At 25.2% G+C, this 20,213-nt stretch overlaps 1 protein-coding gene across 1 annotated transcript in view; it reads right to left on the bottom strand.

The window, feature by feature from the left end:
- LOC112680086 overlaps positions 1-20,213 on the bottom strand; it is a gene marked incomplete in the record, with an annotated part of 199,354 nt that overhangs the window by 30,694 nt on the left and 148,447 nt on the right. The window contains 6 exon segments of the mRNA XM_025550082.1: positions 67-185; positions 962-1,126; positions 1,211-1,356; positions 1,497-1,627; positions 8,646-8,818; positions 16,807-16,966. Coding sequence (XP_025405867.1) covers positions 67-185; positions 962-1,126; positions 1,211-1,356; positions 1,497-1,627; positions 8,646-8,818; positions 16,807-16,966 — 894 coding nt within the window.

The following is a 20,213-nucleotide window of genomic DNA, read 5'->3' as shown; positions in this document are numbered from 1 at the left end:
AACGTGGACGAACAATAAGTGAGTGATATTATTAATATTATTATTATTATTGTATAATATAACGTGCCTTTGTTTGTTGTCTTCTCGGGCTCTACAAATCTTCTGTGGAGGAACGTTCGTCCACTGTTCGGCCATCGTTACGAGTGCACCTCCGTCCATAAGACCGTAACCGAACTTATGACTTACTGCGGATACAAAAAAAAAACAGTTATACGGATGAACAACGTGGTATCAGTATTATTTCGATTCGCCAACGGTGCGTCGTGAGAACAGATCATATCGTTATGTCGTCTTATCCTAGAGTGACCATATTAAGAAAATAAAAAAACGGGGCAGCTGTTACTTCTCCCCCCCCCAAAAAAAAAAAAAAAACCCTCATTCATATACATTCACACATATGTACACAAATATCGAGAATTAAGTCCAAATATCTCTTATCAATTGTTTTCTTTTTACTTTACCTTTTTTTAGTAAAACAATCTAAATAATTCTATTATCTGTTGTTTATAAGTTTGTTTTCACATTTTAAATATACGAGTAAAAATGTTTTATATTTTTTCCATATTTATAGATATTTTATTTACAAGCATTACAATACATTAAATAATAAATAATATAGAAATAACGGGATTAAAATGGGACAATTTTCTAAAAACAGGATAAAAAACGTCTCATTCGAAGTTTTTCGGGATCCGTTTTAAACCGGACGTCTGGTCATCCTATCTTATTGCGATCAGATTTTTCCGAGTCGGTACGGACGAAGTGTATCGCGAAAAATTTCGGTTGCGAAACGGAACAACAGAACGATTAAAATTGTAAAGTATACAACATACTACGATCGTACTATGATACACGTTGAAAATCACTACAAATAAATATCAAAATGTAACGATCGTTTTCCTAAACTGTATTATTATTATTATTATTATTATTATTAAACCGTTAACGAATGAGATCGAACCTTTACGATGAACTCCGTTCGTTATCCAACCGGATTCGTTTTGCAGGGGTTTTGTGTTGGAAGTCATCACGACCAAGTACTGCATATCCCTCCAAGTCAAATTACTGTTGGCTTCCAACGCCAGCGCACAAAGACCTGCTGCAATAGGAGCTGACGCAGATGTACCTAAAAAATGTTCAGGGTTGTACTACAAAGTTTCTTCGTCTTGTCTATAATGCGTGCGGATAAATTCCAAATTTAGTACGATACCACTGTGCTCGGATGTGCATATCGTTTCTGGTTTCATTTTCGTATCCATATCGACGGTGGTCACTCCGTGATCACTTCCCGGCGTTCCGGAGCTGTACGTGGCGGCTAATGTCGACGAACATTCTTCTAAATACCAAGGTTTGCTCCTGTTAAATTATGTGGAAATCAATACCCTTTTTATTCCGAATTGAAAATAAAAATAAAATATAAAATACTAACCGTTATTTATAATTATCTTAATATTAACTATATGAACAATTTAATGATGAAAACGATTGTATCTTACCCCGTTTGAGTGACACTCGAAATGGACAGCGTATATATACTGTTAGTATATCCATCGCAGTTACAAGAATCTGTATGATGACCACCGTTACCAGATGCCCACACAAATATGGAACCTTTGCCTTGTCTTCCCTGTCAAAGATAACATAAAACATCGTAAAATATTATAGCGATTACAAGTCTCTATTCGAATAACAATTCTGATTGAAATCAAGAATGATACGGACACAATTTAAATCAAGGACTGCGTGAACATTCATGATTTGATTGGAAACGATTTAGGTTTGAAGAGAATTTTCGTCTGGAACCGGTTTATTTCGATACGCTTCCAGTATTTGATTCAAAATCGATTAAAATAACTACTCGTCAAGTACACATTGTTTTATATTTTAATTCAAACATATTTTGTAATAAAATGTAATTAAAAGTTTTAAACCATAATGTTTAGCGCAATTGTACCAAAAAATGTTTGTGAAAATATAGAAGTACGCATTATTTTATCAGTGGTCATAAAAATATTAATGAAATAATTAAAAAGTATTACATACCGTCATACAATTTTAAGTATCAGAATAATATCCTGGGAATAGAATTTTAGAGAGCGTTTTGACGACTAGTTTGATATTTTTAACTTAACTATTAATAATATGTTTAAAACTCAATAAATATGATTGTATTTTAATTATTGGAGAAAAATTTTTTGAAAAGGTATTAAGATTTTTATTCTATAAAAGATTCTGTAAAAGATTTTTGTTCTATGATAGGACTTAATTTTAAAATTTTCCCTAGCGAAAAAATTTCTAGTTTCACCTTTGTATATTTATATATTAATTTGTTATTATAATTTATTTTATATTGATATTTATTTATTTATATATTTCGAAGTCAATTTATTGCTCAAAAAATATCGATAGAAAAAAATTATATCAGAAATTCGATAAATCACTCGCATCTTTCATAATCTGAACATAAATTGGTTATTATAAATAATACTATTGGTGAATGAAAGAATTATCAGTAAATACATAAATGTCAGAAAATAATGCATTTATATTAATTAATCCGAAATAATTTATTTATCGGATTTGTATTAAGTAGTCAATAATTTTAACGAGCTTTTGGACACCCAAAGAAATATTAAAATATTTCCTTAGTCGAAAAACAATTATTTACCTTGTTATTTCATGTTTGATATCAACAAAGATTTACTATAATAGGTAAAAGTACAATAATTCATATATAATGATTTGTTATTTCCATTGATATTTTAGAAATTCAATATAAAAGCCTTCAATTTTATAGATAAATAATACAAATCAGATAAAAATATATAGAGTAAATATTACTTTCTTCTGATAAAAATGTCGTATGTATTTTTTTCTAAAAGAATAATTCATAGAATCATATATTTACCATTGAATAATCGAGTATTTATTAAATTTCAATATGTTAAGACTTTCGGAAGTTATATAATGTAATATATAACTATTATTGTTATATTATCAGTTTTATTGAATTATTATTATTGTTCTCTTATATATATATTGATTATAAGAAAAAATAATGTATTTATTTAATGTGATATTTAATCAATAAAATTTGTTGGATTATTTATATTATAAATACGTATTTCATTAAAATATGTTAAAAACTAGTTTAATGTAAATACTATTCGAATAATATCTTTTAATTTTATAACTCATATAAATCATAAAAATAATTATTATAATAAAAAAAAAAATTCTAATTGATACTACATGGAATATAAACTAAAATTTTATATTATAATGATTTTTTGAGTGTTATAATTTATCTAAAAATAAATTAAATTTCAAGTGTAATTAGTGATTATCATTAATACGATAACGTTTAATGCAATAGTTATAAATAACTTGTTGCCTGAATTTTGATGTAAGGTTCTAATATAACAACAACAGTCATTTGTTAAACAGGATTATATTGTGTTGGTTGATAAATAATTAAACAGATCAAAATTTACTATGGAATGTTTTAATTTTTTTTGTGGACGAAATAAAATATTCGTATTTATAAATCAAACATAAAATTTAATTATTTAGAAATCTTATACCCGTCAGACTTAAAATAAAAATAGTTCTTCGTGCTACGTATGACTGTTTTATTATAAACGATTGTATGATTGTTCATGCCGTTCAATAATTGAATCTCCTATAATATAATTTTTCCCTTCCTCTTTATTTAGTATTTATTTATTTACTATCGTATTTTTGAAGCATGTAAAGCATCCACATTAACACTCTAGTATAAATAATTATCATATTATGTGTATGTATTTCAAACATTTCGAAGACTAACAATTAATTGTTTGAGCTTTTGTATTGTTAATTTATTAATGTAATTTAATTGTTGAGCTAAATAGTAAATAAAATCACTTAAGAACATTTGTTGTGATAACTTATTTATTAGGCATTTTTATAATCTAATAAATATATAATGTTACCGTATATTCCATAACAATTTAACATTATTATCGAAATCATCGTGTTTTGTAACGAAATCATTTGACTTATTGACAAAGTTTCTCATATAGCTGTAATGATATTTACATTGTGTTGTATCTATGTCAACATTTGTATTCAATTTGCAATTTTTTTCGTCAATATCGACCGAATACGAACTGTTATACAACTACGTGCGTATTATTTTAGTTAAAACTATTTGTATTCTTTACTTGTAATGAAATAAAAAACTATTTTACTAGTGTTACAAACATCCCCATAGAAATGTTTGAAATGTATTGAAATAATTTATGTGGGTTTGAAATCGTTATAACAATTCAATTATTTTTTTATGAAACGCTACATTCGAATAAATATACTTTCTATATTTACGAATACCTTGTGATGGTTTGCTATATTTTAAAAACAAATGTCTCATTTTATAAAATATGAAATTAAAATGCAAAAATACTTCCTATAGATAATTTTAAAATTGTTTGAGGTTTTTTACAAAAATTAAAAATACTTAGTTTTGTATACAACCCCAGTTAATTTAACTTTAATTTAAATACAATAGAACATAAAAGTTGTCTAGTAGTTAGTGCCACAAAATGAAAAAACAATTAAAAAATAGCAGCTAAGTAATTGAAGAAAACTAGTCTAATACAGCCATTTAGAGATCATTATTTCATTACATACAATAATAATTATATATTTCATACTTTAATTTTCAAACTATTTCTAATGTAATTCGCGTAGATACTACATCTTCTGAATAAACATTAATACAATGGGTATAACATAAAGAAAATTGTAGAACATAAAAATATATAGTTACATAGGAACTAAATTAAAATTATCTACTAAGATTAAGTCTCATGACAGTCCATAAAACATGGCGTATCTACATTCAAAGGATTATTGATAACATAATATTACTTAATATTATAGGATAATTTACTTTATTCATTTCGAAAAATTAGTAATTTTTGTATGATTAATATTTGTTGCCTGTTAATATAAATTTTAAGTATTTCATATTTTATTTTTAGATTGTATTTCAATACATAATTAATACCAAAATTGCACAAAGAAGTATTTAGTAGATCGGTTCAAATAAAAATAATTAAAATCGAAATTTATATTTGAAAAATCAAAAAAATTTATCGAAAAATTACATATTTGGTAGTAAAATCATCATGTCTACAAGAAAATATTAAGATTATACATTTTATTTGGTAAAATTTCATCTTTTTTATAAGGCAATTTAATTATTTTTAAAAAATAAATAAAAATTAGTTTAAATTAAATACACTTAACATTAACGTAAATACTAAATATAAAAATAATACATAAATGTTATTAAATATTTTTAGAACAATTTAAACAGTGATTCATTTAGATTTTTAATCAAATTATATATAAATCAAAACTGTCGGAGTTTTGGGCAAACCATTCTTCATGCAATTTAATCTTGCCAAAATGCTAATTACCTCTTTTAAAAATATAAAAATATAACGGGTGTTTATTTATGACTACTATTTATTTTTTTTTTTTACTCGAAAGCAATATGTAAATTAATAATTGAAAAATGGTGACTAGGATGTGAAAACTTATATGATAACAGTAGAAAATGAAACTAAAGTAATTATAATTGTTTCCATAATAATTGATAAAATACGACAGACATCAAATTAAAATTCCTATATTCTAACGTGGAATGCATTGTATTAGTTGTTTAGGTTTTTCGTCAAAATTAACGTTTTAAAACAACATGGATAGTCAATCATATTGTACAATAATAAGCCCAAATAATAAATTAACAATAATATTTGATAAAAAATAATATTCTTTGATTACACACAGAGCCGTTTTTAGAGTAAAATATATTTTTTCTTTTAACACATATTATTATGATTACCATTTAATAATCATAATTTCAAAGAAAAAAAAATGTAAAATGTTGATATTTTATATACATATTGTAATGTTTATATATTTGTAGACTATCAAATCCTGAACACTCTGAACTGGGTCCTTCAAGTCTTAAATGCCTTAAAACAGCATTGATTACACATCTTGAAGAAAATCAACAAGATAATCCTGCTTTTATTAATTTATTTTATTAAATAGAACTACCGGAAAGATTCATCTTAACGCATGGTGTTCTTAACCATACGTACGTATACATTTAGATGTGTGCACGACTGGTCTAATGGATTTTATCCATTAAAATTAGGTATATACGTGAAAAAAAAACCTCATAACCTCGTAAAAAAATTGGGGAAAGGGGAAAAAACAAAATGGATAAAACTAAACAATCAGGTCGAAGGCTTAACATTCATTCATGTATATAGGCAACGCTATTATTCGGTTTTTTGAATGGTTATAAAACGAACGGATGCGTGTATAAATTGTCGACAAATGCACACATTTTACCTGACAGACGGAACGGCCAATAAAAGGTCATAAAAACAGTACAAATAAATGTTTGTTGCCGGCTATTTAAAAACCTTTAATGGCAGCTTTTTCTAAGGTTCCATCTAGGGTTTTTTCGTATTCAACCTCGTTTTTCTCCTTCTTACTCTCTCAATCTCTCTCCTTTTGTATATCTCTGTTTCATTTTATTTCATCTTGCTCTCTTACAGTATTTTACCCGGGTAATATCCAAACCAACCCCATTCATCCATAAATGCTGAACTATATACTATATCTTATTTAAAATGACACGCATACGTCCATAATAACTCAAATAACATTGCATACTAAAAAATAACATTGTCCAAGAGTTGTAGTGCATACGACAGGTAAATGTATATATATTTTTTACATATCATAGTAAAGTAAACGTAATTTTATCATTTTGTATAAAAAAAATATAAAAAAATAAAAAATAAAAAAAACAATTAACGAAAAAACATTATTCAAACACAACTCTCTCATTGAGTAACTACAGAAACTATTTACGAAGCCTTAAAATATTTTAATGTTATTAAGGTAATCTTAATGAACTATTTTTTTTTTAATTGTGTTTTAAGTGTTATATAGTTTTTTAATTTACTATTAAATGTTGTGAATACAGATTTTAAACAATTTACAATTATTTTTTGATAAAAAAAATTACAATGAAAATAAATTCTAGAATTTTTAAAAATAAAACACTAAAATTATTGTTAATATAATAAATTCTTTTTACCAGAAATATACAATTTAACACGTTTTGGAATAATTAAATTTAAAAATTGAACAAGAAAATAAATGTCCATAACACAATTATTATATAACACAATTACCCAGTACCATTCGTATTAGTTAATATATTCATTTATATTTAAAATTTAAAAATATTATGTCTAACCAATTGATAAAAAAAAAAGGTGTTTTAGTAATTATCATTAATTTTTTTTTTCCAATTTCAGTACTTAAATTTTGATAAATAAATTGTTTTATGTAAGAAGTATTATTGATATTAAATAGCTATAATATAGTATTATGATTATATAATTAAAAAGTTTAAGCGTAAAATTATGTGTGCTAACAAATATTTCGAAATATATATTATCTAAATTTTATAATGTTGCGACAAGTACTTGTATTGTTCAAAAATGTTTTGTTGCTCTGTTGCATTAAGGTAATTTAAATTTTAAGATCTACAATCGGAATAATGTATTATTGTATCATCTTTTAACCATACACAGTGTATAAATCGGTGTATTACAAATCTTGTGTAAATAATATTATTATTATGAATATAATAAAATGTATAGTAGAAAGTATATCATCAATTGGAACATTAAACTATATTATGTTACAATAAAAAAAAAAAAACACAATGGTATCCCATAAATTGTGTACTCCAAACATTTCAAAAAAATGTAAATCATACAACCCAATTCATGAAATAATAGCATAAATATTAATGTCACTGATGTCTATTTTTTTTCCTTCAAATATCCAAACACCATATAAAAAATAAGATTTCTTAGAACCCGATGATGTACCAATAATATTTTACTCAACTTTCAATACGATAGTACATTTCTAATGCAAACATATAGCGATTTAATACGCTAAAGAAAGTTATTTTATCGTATAATGTTTATGAGATGTGCATAGGGAATTAGAGTATTATTTTTGTAATAAAAACAATTCCCTAGTGGTACATATTGTTTTGGTTGAGTGATGTTTATGAAAAGTTCATGTTACCTTTAATTCCAGTGAATTTCAAACTACAGATAATTATTTTAATTTACTACAGCAGCATTTACCTCACGGATCACTTGTAATAATTGTGATTTAACACTGCAAACTTTTTCAATGACAAAGTCTATGGAAAATATATTTTGTTTTGAAATATCTCAATATAATAATCTTAATATCTTAATAATTTCGTCCAAACCTAAGTACCTAATTGAACAACGTTTTATCAATTAGTCATTATGAATGTTTCATTTGAAAAAAATATTAAAAATTTAACATCTTCAAATTGTTTACACATTAATAAATATATGGACTAATAATAGTTAAATGTATGAAATTAAATGTAAAAGTTATATTTTCAATTTATGTTGTACCGAGATACACTCGCTTGGAAAGAAGATGGCTAATTATACATTTTTATACTTTTCTAAAATGGATTTCGTCACGTAGTAGTAAGTAACTATGACACTTACCGATGTTACGCCATTAACAAATGCTCTTTTTGCCAACGGTCCAGGTCCATCAACCGTTTCTCCGTCGTCCTCTGGTCCCCAGGATGCACTGTATATATCTATATAGTTCGTGTTCAGGCTTAATGCTTTTGCTTCCACCGCATCGTTAACAACCCCATCCAACATCCGGACACCTTTGGACAAACACACCCAACACCGTTGTCGATTATTTATGACAAAATATTATAGCGCAATAAATAAAAGTTCATCATTCGGAATAATGAACGGCGTTCAACTAAAAGCAATTTGTCCTAAATTAATATTCTACATTTTCCACATCACTTATTGAATGAAATCAAAATATCCATTTGAACACTACTTTCGGCGAGATCGAACAAAAATATTTGTACGAATCCTAATTCATTTATTTTTGTAATGTAAGATTTTTTCAAATATTGCTAATAATATATTTTTAAATATTTTGAAACGACGATGATCACTTCTGAAAAGAGAATAACATATTAAACTGTAACCCAAACTTAAATCACTCGGAAAACGACTTTTCCCAGTTTTTCTGTTTTTTTTTTCAACTGTATATTTTCAATGTCCTTACCATTTATTTGGAAAACACAGAGAAACATATTCATTGTTTTTATAACGAAGAAGTTACTTTTCGATACGGCTTAGTATTATTTTAGTGTCAGAAAATAATTACATATAACATCAACTACGAAAAATACCGCATACAAATAATTATAATGTACAAATTTATATATATATATATATATATATATATATATATATATTTAATAGGCTTATAATTGGGTTTGGATTTTTATTTTTAAATATAAATTAAATTCTTAGTAAAGTGATAATTAGTAAGTGTATAATAAGAAAAAGTTCTTTATTTTATGGATAAATTTACGTTATACATTTTGAAATATAAAAATGAATTATATTTTATAAGTCATACTGTATAAGACTTAAAAAAAATTGTATTTTTTTTTTTTTATTTCTATTTATATGTCATATTTTCTTACACCGTGGTTTAATAATCAATGTTATTATTTTCTTTGTATTTTTATATATTCCGTTGAACACAAAAAAATATCCAAAGCATAATCGTATTTGACACAATAGTAAACATTTTCTTATGAAAATACTGTTTGTATAGCACATTATTTAAAACCTATAAATTAATTTTACATAATGGGTGTTTATGTTCAACACTTGAAAATCAATGAATTTTTTTAAAACCGCGTTTTTTTTTGTTGAGTTTTTAGATATTAAAGCACACATTCATCCTGTTTGTTTGTTGAACGTTTTTTTCATAAAGTATTTTGCACTTCATTTTTCATACTGTTATTTTTTATGCCATTAAGAATACCTATCTGGTGTTTTGTTTTCTTTATATTCTGGATATTCTCTTTTTTCTATACATTTCAAGTGAGTAACTTTTAGGAAAATCAACAAAGCGTCAAAATCAATAATTCCTTGTACACAGTCTAAAAAATAAATTGAAAAAAGGAAATGACCATTTCACACGATTATTAAACAAGAATAAAGGCTATGATCAATAGACCATTAGGACCGATATATACGTATAAATGTATTTATTTACAGACCAAATATAGTTTCATTGTTAACAAGCGCACTAATGTTCATGATTTAAATAACATAGTGTGTTGGATGAAGTATTTTTCCAAGAAGCACACGTCCCATGTTAGGAAAATGTCAAATCTTTTACTTCAAGAGAATTCACAGTCGATATTAATTTAAAAATATGGGATTACGAAATCAGGAAAGATGTAAAAATGGTGGTTCCAAATGTCGACTGGTGTGTTTTGGTGATGAATAGAGAAAAATGGAATGAAATATGTTTGAATGTAGGATATCAATGGTCGAATACTAGGAAAAGAAAAAAATAATTTAAAAGTGGTATGTAAATATTAATGATATTTTTAAGAAAACTATTATAATAGTCATATTTTTTGATCACAATAATTGTGAACACATATTTTATTTTCTATTCTTTTTCATATTTTATTAATCAGTAAACATATTTTATACCATATTATTACAATTTTCAAACTAAATAATTTATAATTTTAGTGTTAGAAATATGATCCGTTTTTATGAATCTTAGTTGTCCGTTGAAAATTATTATAAAGACATTATATTCTTAAAATAACTATTACATTTTTTAAATATTTAATATTCACTACATGTATAATTGTAATTTTTTTTTTAGTATTTTTTTTTATTTTTGCACTGTGTGTGTCCATCTGAAAACACCTATTATCAATGTACACTAGTACATGGTTTAGAGTATATTAATCAACAAATTTTATATACAATATATACAAGAATGGGAACCCAATCGAAAAATACCGGTTTAAAATGAAACCATTTAAAAGTATTGGAATGAAATCTTAACCAGAATCCGTAAAAGAGTTTATGGAGCAACCGAAACAAAAACCGACATTTAGTTTAAAGTTAAGTAATCACTAATGACAAATTAGTAAAAAAAAAAATTACTTTTTCGAATAAAATGATGTATTTCTGTATACAGTATTATAGAGTTTTCAAATTTTTAAATTTTTAATCAGTTACATTATTTATAATCTAATATTCAAATTTTGACGAGATTTCAACAACCGCAGTATTCTAATGAATTTCTAAACGTTATATTTTTCCAAAAGTAGGTATAATATGTTTTAATATGAAATTTAACAATCCATCCTTGCTATTTTTATCTATATCTGCTTATACGAATAACAAATAAATTGTACTCTTTATTGTTTAGATTTTATGATTATGAATTTATAATTATCCTGATATATTACCATACTTAAATTACCCACCTATGAATCAATAATATTTAGAAATTTTATTTTTAAGATGGTTATGATATAATTTAATATGATCTTTATAATAGAAGTAAAAAAATTCCTTGCTCTATTAAAAAAAAAAAAAAATAACTTAATACCAATGGTTCGGGTTAAAACCGATTTTAACCGAAACCGATGACAAAATCATATATTTTTTTTTTTGACCGAAACTGAAACTAAAATCGTAAAGGTTCCAATCTCTGATATAAAGTAATTGAACATTTAATGTGATTAAATATTATACAGTCACAGTAGAAATATCGACAGCAGTCAGATATCTTTACAAGCGGGATAACAAAAAAAACAATTACACCGACACCGATCTCTGTACAGAAATGTGTTTAATATATGTTATAATTTGCAATTACTTAAAAATTATATGTGTATCTACTTAAAAAATATTTTACAAATATTAAAATGTTTAGTTTTAGTTACACAATACACTAGTTTAGTATTTCCAATAATACTGTGGTTAATATAATCCAAATTATAATAAATTATAATAATCCAATTCAGCACCATAACCGATATTAATTTATGGAATATAAGAGAAATATCATATCATTCATAGGTGAGTGCGGATTTTCAAGTCTGAGACATTGAATATTTTTACTGGTCCGTTTTTTTTTCACACATATGGCCATCCATAACTGGTACTGTAAAAGTATATTGTGAATGTGTTTTTTTGTAAACTATTACTTATTTATACACAGTAAAAATTAGCTGGGTAATTAAATACACATTTCGGATAACCAACTTATTTTTCATTGAGCGTTATATGGTGTATGGTGGCCAGCTTTGACTATTTGGTCCTAACAAATCTATTTAAATCGTCTATGGGCGGCAAGAGCACACCCTGCTGCCTTTATGCGCAAGCCTATGTTTTCATTATAATATGAACAATGTTGTTTTTAAACTTCGTTAAAATATTTTATTCGTTTAGCAATTATATTATTAAATTGTGTACCCAAATGGTCTAATAGCTTATTTAAACGACTAATAAACTAAGACACGCACAGTTGTATCTCAAAAAAATTATTTGATTGAGTTTACAATATGTTTATAAAATGTTAAAAATGACCATAATGTAAACAAAATTGTTAGACTTGAGATTGACAAATTTGAATTTTTAAAACAGATTTTATTTAGCTGGGAAATGACTAAAGAAATTTTCTATATTTTAATCAATCAATCAATAAAATATTTTCAATTTAGAAAAAAGCAATTGTATTTTATGTTTTCAGTTTTTGTAATGATGAACATTTTTTTGATGACCATGCTATAGTAAAGTTATTCAATGTTTTAAGTTTATTCATAAGATTAAAATCGTTCAAAGCTAAGTCTCATGGTTTTGTTCAGCTCATGGCATGTTTTATATTATTATTTATATCGACTGCATCCCCCTTAAAGAAATGTACCATTATTTTAGTTTAATTTTAAAATTATTGACAGTTAATGCATGAAATATAATTTAATTTTGGTTAATAAAACGTCATTAATTTAAGTATTAAAATGTTCTAATAAAAATCGTATAATAATAAAGTAATAAACTCACAAAAATACGAAATATTATGAATGTATGTAACACCATCTATGCGAAGAAAATAATGTTATCTGTTAAAAAATATTTTTATTTTGGTCTAATAAACCTGTAAAGTTTGATTTCTTATCATTAATCTTTCGAATTCTTTCATAAAACTACATTTTATACAGTTTTTTTCAAGAGCCATTAATTTATTTTTAATAAAATATCTAATAAACCTATATACTAATGAAATAAGTAATCCAATATAAATTGACCAAAATGAAAAAATATCAGACAAGTGATATTATACAACACTATAATTATTATAGTGTTACATTTGTGCATATGTTTTTTTATTACTTTGACCCCTAAAAATTAAAATTAAATTTATCAATACCGTCAAACAGTATTTCAAGGAACTAGTACTTAAATTTTATAATGTAGAAAGAAGTTTAAAATTGTACTAAAAACATTTGTTCCAAATATTTAATGAAATGTGTCGCTCATAATTCAATATTGCGTTTTATTATGATTAAATGAACCATAATATATGTATATCAAACATAGTAGGTATTTAATGTGTTTACTCGTATATAAAGTAAAAGATTTATCAAATGAAAATAAAAGAAAATAATGATAAAATACTGGTTGAGTTATTTCGAAATTTATTCGTTTTATTGTTTGTAACGTTCCACGCAGAATAAATATATTTATACAATGTTTAATTAATATTTAAACAAATTAAAATATTTGAAAAATGTTTAATATACATTGGTTAAACATTTTTGAACATTGTATTAGACATTTATAAAAGTTTAGATTTTCATTAATTTTTAATTATTCGTTTTCGAATATTAATAAATTCTTATTATACGTTTCAGGTTCGAAAAATTAAATATATATTCAATATTGTACAAAGTGTTTATTTTAAATATTTAAATTCCAATCACATATAAATATTATTGTAATCGTTATAATTAACAAATGCTGTATGGGATGTGTATATTATACCATTAATATATTATATTGTATTAAAAAATTATTCTTATGTCACTATGCAATTTTAAGAATAGATATTATTAAAAACTGAGAATGCTATTGATGTTTATGTAAATTTGAACATTTTTTGAAAAAAATTGGCTTTGTTATTTTTCAAATCTTAATGCATTTAGATAAATATAAATAACTAGATTTTCCAATATTTAATAAAAATATAAAATACGTAAATTGCAAATTAAAAATATTCATCTACCAGCTTAATTAATTATAGTAATAGATCATAAATTTACTGGTTTTGTAATATATATATATATATATATATATATATATATATATATATATATAAATGCTCTATAAAATAATATTTCAGATTTTCATTTATGTATAAACATAAATTAGCAAACGAAAAGCTCACAAAGAAAGTATCTGATTACCTTGCAATAATCTTATGATTTACAGTAGTGATTTTAAACTTTTTTATTCGAGAACCAAATAAAATACCAAAGGCTCTTGCAAGGTTAAAGTGTGTAAGTACATAACACTTATGATTTCAATAAAATTAATATACTTATAAATATTTCGTAAGATAATTTTCATTGTAAATTTAAATACAGTATCCATTTTAATAATAGTTTATAAATTGTAAATCTTTATAAATGAAAATCATAAAATTTATGTTTAACTGTTAATAATTAATTGAAAGCAAAAATTAATTGGCTAATATTTTTAAAAGTATAAATTTATTCTAGGCAATTCTCTGTGACTGCTTGAATTATACACTCTTTCATTAATCTAACATTATGAAGCAATTTTCCTCTTTTTATCAATAAATATTAAATACAAAAACTAACCTTAAAAATAAGTTGCTGCCTTAAGGCATTATTTAGTTTTTCAAATAAAAATGATTTTAAAATCTCTGAAATGTTCAGTATTTACCATTTTTTATTTACCATAATTCACCATTTTCCAGTAAATTTGGAAAAAGTTTTCGGATAATTTTATATTTATTTGTTATGCTTTTTAATGTTGTACTTGTTTGCTACATAAATATTTATTTGGTAAAAAAAAAATATAAAACTCTAAATATATTAATCTTTTCTGTTTCTTGCCTCACATGTCAAATTAGTAGTCAATGAATAATCATTTCAATAATTATACCGCAAGCGTAATTATAGGTAACTGAACGAACGTTATTTGATTGTTACAAATATAAATTGACATGAGTGCATTACAATGTTTTTGGATTTAATAATTTTTTTTTTTTTTTTTTTAATTTTTTTCCATCCTTTATAGGTCCGCTTATTAACGTGTTAAAGTTTGGATATTCCTAATTTATAGAATGAAATTTGAGAGCAATTCATTATTTAAATGAATGTTCAAAAAAAAAAAAAAAAAAACCTACATTAAAAGTGTTGTATTTTTGACATTACATAACAAAATAATATTATAATTAAAAAAGTTAATGACATGGTATATTATAAAAACATTTAACTGTGTCAAATTTATAAGTATAAAATAATAATTATACATGATCGATTAGGTTCAAACTTATGAGTGACCTCAGTATATTTTAAAATCTTTATTTTAAATAAGATCATTGTCGTTAATAAATCGCATAGTAATCCAGGTGTTATATTTTTCTCGACTTTAAATGCAACTCAAACTAATCTTTTAAAGAACTTTGACCAAAATCCTATTGTATATGAGTGTTTATCTTGTAAAAATATCAAAAGACATAATATGAAAATTGACATTTATTTTTTCCTGAAACTAAATACTATAAATTATTTATGAGTCAATACCAACTAGCCGCTTTATTCATAACCGAGTGTAATATTTTTATCATATTTAATTAATGATCAATGCTTAACATCCTCATAGGCAAACTAGGCAACTACCTAAGAGCCCTTAAATTTTCAGGCCCGGGCCCCCAGCCAAATATCAAAAAAAAAAAATAAAAATGTCACACGAAATTGATCAGCTTTGAGCAATATTTTGTGTATGATGTATGGAACATTATTTATTTGTTTATTTTTTTGAGACTTTGATAAAAATAAACTTAAGAGATTATTATAATTAGATAATTAGTATCTTGGAAATCAATATTATGTTACACTATATTGTTATGAACGAATAAAGTGATTATCGAAACTATTTTTTATATATTTCGTGGGATTTATCGGTGATATTTTTTTTTCCCGTCCAATTATATTTATGAACATTATTGATGATTAAGCTAAGCAAATTTAAAATTATTTACGATCCAATACAAAAGATTACAGACTCAATTCACTTACTGCGTTGTAAATTGATCCAGAAATATGGCAATCAGTGGACTACAGTGAAGTCATACGCTTTCGCGAAAAAAAAAAAAATCGTTTTGTAACAGTTTAATATTATCTTTTATAAACTATGTTAAAGAAAACAGTATCGTTAAAACTTTTCAATTTTATTTAATTTTTTTTTTTTTTTTTATAAATCTGTTCTTTTATATTGAATACATACGAGTATATGCGTATTTATTTTTTAATTACGATAATGGTATATCCATAATAATTTCTTGTTTAATATGTTGAATATATAAAAATTAAAAGCAGTTTTCGATAATTTATTTTTAATAGGCCTCTTCTTTAGTAGCTGACTTAAGGCTCCGAGACCCTTAAGTTCGGTACTTCTAATGACACGTGCATACATTTAAATAATTATACCGCAGGTTCCTGTACGTATTTGATGTGGTAAAATGTAACGAAGAGCGGCGTATACGAACCTCCAATCTTTGCGTTGTACGCGATTCCCACGCCGCAAAATTTGTTAAACGCTACGGCGGCCACTTCTCCTGCGCACCTCGTCCCATGCTTGTTGTCCCCGTCGTCTCTTGGACTCGGGTCGTCGTCGTCGTCATTAATATCCCAACTGGCTGCTTTGTCCTGAAGAATCACATGAATTACCCACGTCAGTATCTGAGGAACATTATGTTATTTATATAGGTACAGACTGGAGGGAGGAAGTGGGGGTGAGATGTAACATTAAGGGTGAGCGGTTAGAGGATGTAACATCAATAATTCATGCAATATTTTCAACCCATGGCGACGTTTGGATGCTCACAGAGAGTCACGAATGATCGGACGGCGGTGGCGAAGGACCCCAATGACCCAAACCCCGTAAACAAAGAGTAAGAAGTGATATTATACGGTTCGGAGTAATGAAATGGGAAGAAGTTAAATAACAGGATAATACAAACAAGAGCGCAAAAGGCCAATCAAAATGGACCCGAAGGCGACAAAGAGTGCAAATAGCACAGTACGTATAACGTTGAGAAACCGCGGTGCACGTAACCCAACCTATATTAATGTTATTGAATGGCAAGCGGCTATACAGTATAACGTCTTTAAAAAAAAAAAAAAATAATAAATAAACAAAAATAAATCCTTGGTGTCAGTCACCTGGGAGGATTTAAAATATAAATTTGGTCAAGCGGTGAACGGAAATAGTGTTTACCAATTGACTACGGTTTATTATCTATATGATTCTGAGACTATCGTAAATTGTCCGTGTGATGATACTTTTTCTAAAAATTAAATGTTGGCCCGTTGCATTGATTGGGTTGAATTAATAATTAAAAAATTTATAAATCTTAAAAATCAACAGCGGATTTATTACAAATTATGTATTGATTAAATACCGGGCACTCGGATAATATGCTACCTGTTCTAAAATGCTACCAACCAAAAAACTATGTGCGGTTTGTATGTTAATACCTACAGTAGTTATTTTTATTTAATAAAATAAGAAAAAATAAAATAAAATAAAAATCTAAAAATTGTAAATAGTTATAGCTTGTAAATTAATATTGAATTAACAAACAGTTTTTATATAGAAATAAATTAATACAACAAGAATTATTGGTCGTTTACAAAAGAATAATTTATTTTAGTAAAAAAGATTATTTAAAATGAGTGTTTATTAGTGATAAATATGTTAAAAATAAAAATACTATGGTTATTAATATTTATTATTATCTACAATGTATTAATATAATATATTATTTTTAAAATCGGTTTTTACATTTAAAATGTTATTAAAATTATTATTTTTTTATTTCATATACTTCAAATATTATCCTTATTTACTATTTTTATTTAATTTAATTTTATTGGAGAAAGTACATTTATGTTATAAAGATAAACAACAAATAATATATAAAATTATAAGTTATCATCATGAAACCATCAATAATCATCAATAATTCCGAATTTTTTTTTCGACCCTACAACGGAGTGCACAAACACAAACGATCGAGTATATGTATATGGAGACACATCGAAACTAAATACGGAATTAAAACTTGAGGAGCGACAGATTTGTTAGACCGGCAATTAAAAGAATGTTGGGGTCCATTATTACTCAACGCAAGGGCGGATCTGGGGGGGGTTCAAAGTGTCAGCTGGCCCACAGTTAATATTTGTTGAAAAAATTGGCCTCTTGGAAATGCTTTCTATTTTTAAACCTTGATTTGGACTCTTGGACAGTTGGCTCATCGGAGTTAATTGAAAAATGAATGCCATGTATATTCAAAATTTAAAATTTTTCAATTCATAATTTATATTTTTAATTATATCGTATTAGTAGAAAGTTAAGTAAATCATATTTTATTCCGTACGTTTGTTGCGCTGATAAAATTAGATTATACTTATTAATCGTAAATAAGTCATTAACGGTGGTATCACTAACTCTAAAATGTAATATAAATATATTTCTACACTTTTATGAGCATATTGTGTTTTTTTTTTTACAAGGTATTAATTTCTAATTCAGTTTCATCCAGTTTCAATGACCTCTTGAAATGGCTTGACCCACAGTTCCCGGACTCTAGATTCACCCCTGACTCAACGTGACAGAAGTTTTCTGGAATTATGTGAAAATAATATGTAATGAGTTATAATACATTTATAAAATATTTGACAACGATAATCATTCCTCATAAACAATAAATTAAGTTTTAGTTTGATCAATTTTAATTAATAAAATACGATAAAGTTTAATCGTAAAGTCTTTTGGTAGGTAGCATGCTACACCGATGAAGTAGCTGTAATCAGCATACAGTACAAGTACCAAACACTGTTTTTTAAAACTATTAATTTTTATTCAAGTCTATCATAACCGTTATAATTTAATTAAATTTCTAAAATATATTTAATAATAAATTAATATTTTTTTATAACAAAAATTATTCATTTTTATTATTTTATATTGTTTTATATAACTTGATGTAAACGTTTAGTTCATTAAATATTTTGACTTTCATACCGGTAAAATGAATAAATAAAAAAAAATCAGACAGGATAGTGTAATTTTACTGTATTTGATTTGAATGTAATGATTGCATTCGATAGAAAATGATTCTGAGCGGACGAGGAAATTTTTTTATTTAATTTTATTCATTTCTATGGTGATAAACAAAGCATTTTAAGAACAGTTTAAGAAAGATTTATATAAATAGGTAATTTATATAATTATAATTATAATTTATAATTAGGAAATGTCATAAAAATGAAAAAAAAATATAAAATAAAATTAAAAGCTCAGAAGTCGCTCAAATGTTTTTACCGTGTCTAGGTAAAGATAATACAAGTCAACAACCCAAATTTCAAATTGTTACGTATGTTTTTAACCGAATTACAACAAAAAAAACTCCCAAAATTAAAATGTCTATAAATAGCTCAAAAATTGCTAAAATTTTCCAAACATTAATCCGTAAGAAACAAAATCTAAAGTACAACAAAAAAGATTTTTACCATTTTTTATTGAAGCAATATTTCTGATAAAAAACGTCGTCCATAATTATTTAATAATATAAAATCGTGAAATCGTACGTTTTTTCTCCTTTAACCGCTTTTATTTCGAGTACCGTTTCGAAAATCGAAAAATGACCCCTCTAAAGTACTAGAAGCTCTAGAACATTATCTTTCATAAAAGTTGCTACACTTGATACTTTTGAGCAAGTTTAGAGGAATAAAAAGTGTTTACAGAATAAAAAATAAAAAGAAATAAACATCATTGTAAAACCTTTAGATTTCTCGTTCCGTTCAGAATCTAATAAAATTAAAACTAGTTAATTATATTCAAATTCAATGATATTAGTGAATTTGACATACAATTATTTAAACAAAATAT

This window comes from Sipha flava, unplaced genomic scaffold (assembly GCF_003268045.1).
Source record: "Sipha flava isolate LNK unplaced genomic scaffold, YSA_version1 173_pilon_pilon, whole genome shotgun sequence".
NCBI lineage: Eukaryota > Metazoa > Arthropoda > Insecta > Hemiptera > Aphididae > Sipha > Sipha flava.
The sequence above is the reverse complement of the archived record's forward strand: the minus strand, read 5'-3'. Positions and strand labels throughout refer to the sequence as shown.